The sequence below is a fragment of the Trypanosoma rangeli genome (genome assembly GCF_003719475.1).
Source record: "Trypanosoma rangeli strain AM80 chromosome Unknown Tra_15.4_contig_00259, whole genome shotgun sequence".
NCBI lineage: Eukaryota > Euglenozoa > Kinetoplastea > Trypanosomatida > Trypanosomatidae > Trypanosoma > Trypanosoma rangeli.
Genome location: NW_021706002.1, coordinates 24624 through 26475, shown reverse-complemented (window position 1 = coordinate 26475; position 1852 = coordinate 24624). Strand labels below are relative to the sequence as shown.

Sequence of the window (1852 nt, the reverse complement as noted above, 5' to 3'; positions counted from 1 at the left end):
CGGTGTCAGAATGCCTTTTTTTTCCAGCCTCTCCGTTTTTGCGAGTGAGTGAGTGAGTGAGTGTGATTCCTCTGCCCCCTTTGCCACTTGTCAGCTGGCGTTTGCTTTCCTCTTGCTCCTATATGGACTCGCCACCGGCTGCGGTGAGAAGGCGCAGTGGTGTGTCCTCTTCGTGTGCTCCGAACCCACATGCACTGCTCTGCAGACGGCTGCCGTGTCTAGGCTGCTGCTGTGTTGATGATCTCTGGCTGTGTTTTGCGGCTCCTGCTTTGCGGTATCGAAGATAGCATTCTTTTTTTTTGTGTGTGTTTTTGGTTCATCCTCCTCCGCTGCTGTTGTGCGGCGGCCAGGGAGGGAGCCGGAGAGGAGGCGGCAGTGTGGTGGTGGTGCTGGCAGGTGGGGACGGAGGTGAGAGGGCCGGGTCCAGTCGGGGATGAACAGAGCACCGAAGAAACGAGGCCTTTCGGTCGAAGAGAAGGTCTCGCGGGTTGAGGAGCGGTTCTTCTCTCACCCCACGCCATACACACTGAAGGAGCTGCTGGTGGTGCTGCCGAAGGTGACGGGCGTCATTTTGCAGTCGATCGAGGAATGCTTGGAACTCCTCGTCTCTGAGAACCGCATCAGCCAGAAGAAGATCGGCGTCCACGTCCTCTTTTGGTGGTTTCCCAAGACAGCGGCGCAGCAGTTGGCCGCGGCGTTCAACGCCAGCGGTAGTGGCGGGGCGGTGGCCGCAGCCAAACACATGAGTATGGGATATGGGATGGGGCTGCCGCAGCTGCAGAAGGAAGTGCACGCGTTGGGGGTGCAGGAGGCGGAAGCGCGTCGTCGCGTGGAGGACGTGTGTACAGGAATCGGCGATGCCGCATCCGTACGGCGCGACTCTGCGAAGATGCGGCAGTTGCAGGAAGAAGTCAAGGCACTGCGGGCGGAGCTGGAAAAGCTGGCGGTGTTTGACCCAGTCATGATTGAGAGGGTGAGGGCCACCACAGAAGTGGCGTGGGAGGCGGCCAACAGGTGGACAGACAACATGCGTCTCCTGGAACGCCACATCTCGCAGCGCATGGGATTAACTCCACGAGAGCTGCGGCTGCCTGAGGACGTTGACTATATCGAATTCGAGGATCTGGTGCGCGAGAAAAACGATAAGTCAAAGGCGGTCCCGGCAACTTCCGAGGGGGCGTCTTCGTCACCCCTGCGAGGCGCAGAAGGAGGCATTGGGGGTGAGATGGGCGTCCCACCGCCATCGCCGGCGGCAGAAGCAACGGATACGTCTGCGGCACCTGGCACACGCAGCGCCCAAGAGCGGGTCAAGCGTGGCCGGGGAGACGGCGTGGCGGCGGCGACAGAAGGCCAAACAGGGGCAGTGAAGCGTCCACGAACAGAAGCCAAGAAGGACGTAGTGGGGCACACGGCCGCTCGCTGTGGGAAGAAAAAGAAGGTGTTGCAGAGGTGTGCGCCACGGGCCAGCGGCCTCTCATATATCACACCGCGCTTGCAATGCGTGCAGGTGTGCGTAGGGAGCGTATCCAACAGGGGAAAGAGACTGCCAGCCGGCGCAGTTTTGCTCTCCCTCCCCCGAGGCAAAGCACGAATGTGGTAAACTGCCTGTTTTTTTCAAGCAGACTAACACTTCTCCACCTCTACGTCTCGGGCTCGACGCTTTTACAGGCCTAAACCTTGCCCTTCATGTGGCTTGCCTTGCTCGCTTCGGTGCATCTGAGTGTGCTTTGATGGAGAGAGAGAGCCTATTGTGTATCCCCACCGGTGCTTTTGCTGCACTGCGCGGATTGTGTCGTTTGTGCCGGCGCATGCCGCCACTGCGGTTCTGGCTCCTGTTGGCCAATTCATTTTA

General features: G+C 59.6%; 1 protein-coding gene across 1 annotated transcript, besides 1 other annotated feature; it reads left to right on the top strand.

Annotated features, from left to right (window-relative positions):
* Nucleotides 1-42: 42 nt before the first annotated feature.
* Nucleotides 43-63: a microsatellite.
* A 370-nt stretch (nt 64-433) lies between these two features.
* On the top strand, nt 434-1600 carry TraAM80_06805 (meiotic nuclear division protein 1-like protein; the record flags this gene model as incomplete). Its single annotated transcript, XM_029383633.1, has 1 exon — nt 434-1600. One exon carries the CDS (start codon nt 434-436, stop codon nt 1598-1600), a length of 1167 nt encoding a protein of 388 aa, XP_029236548.1.
* Between the last annotated feature and the right edge of the window lie 252 nt (nt 1601-1852).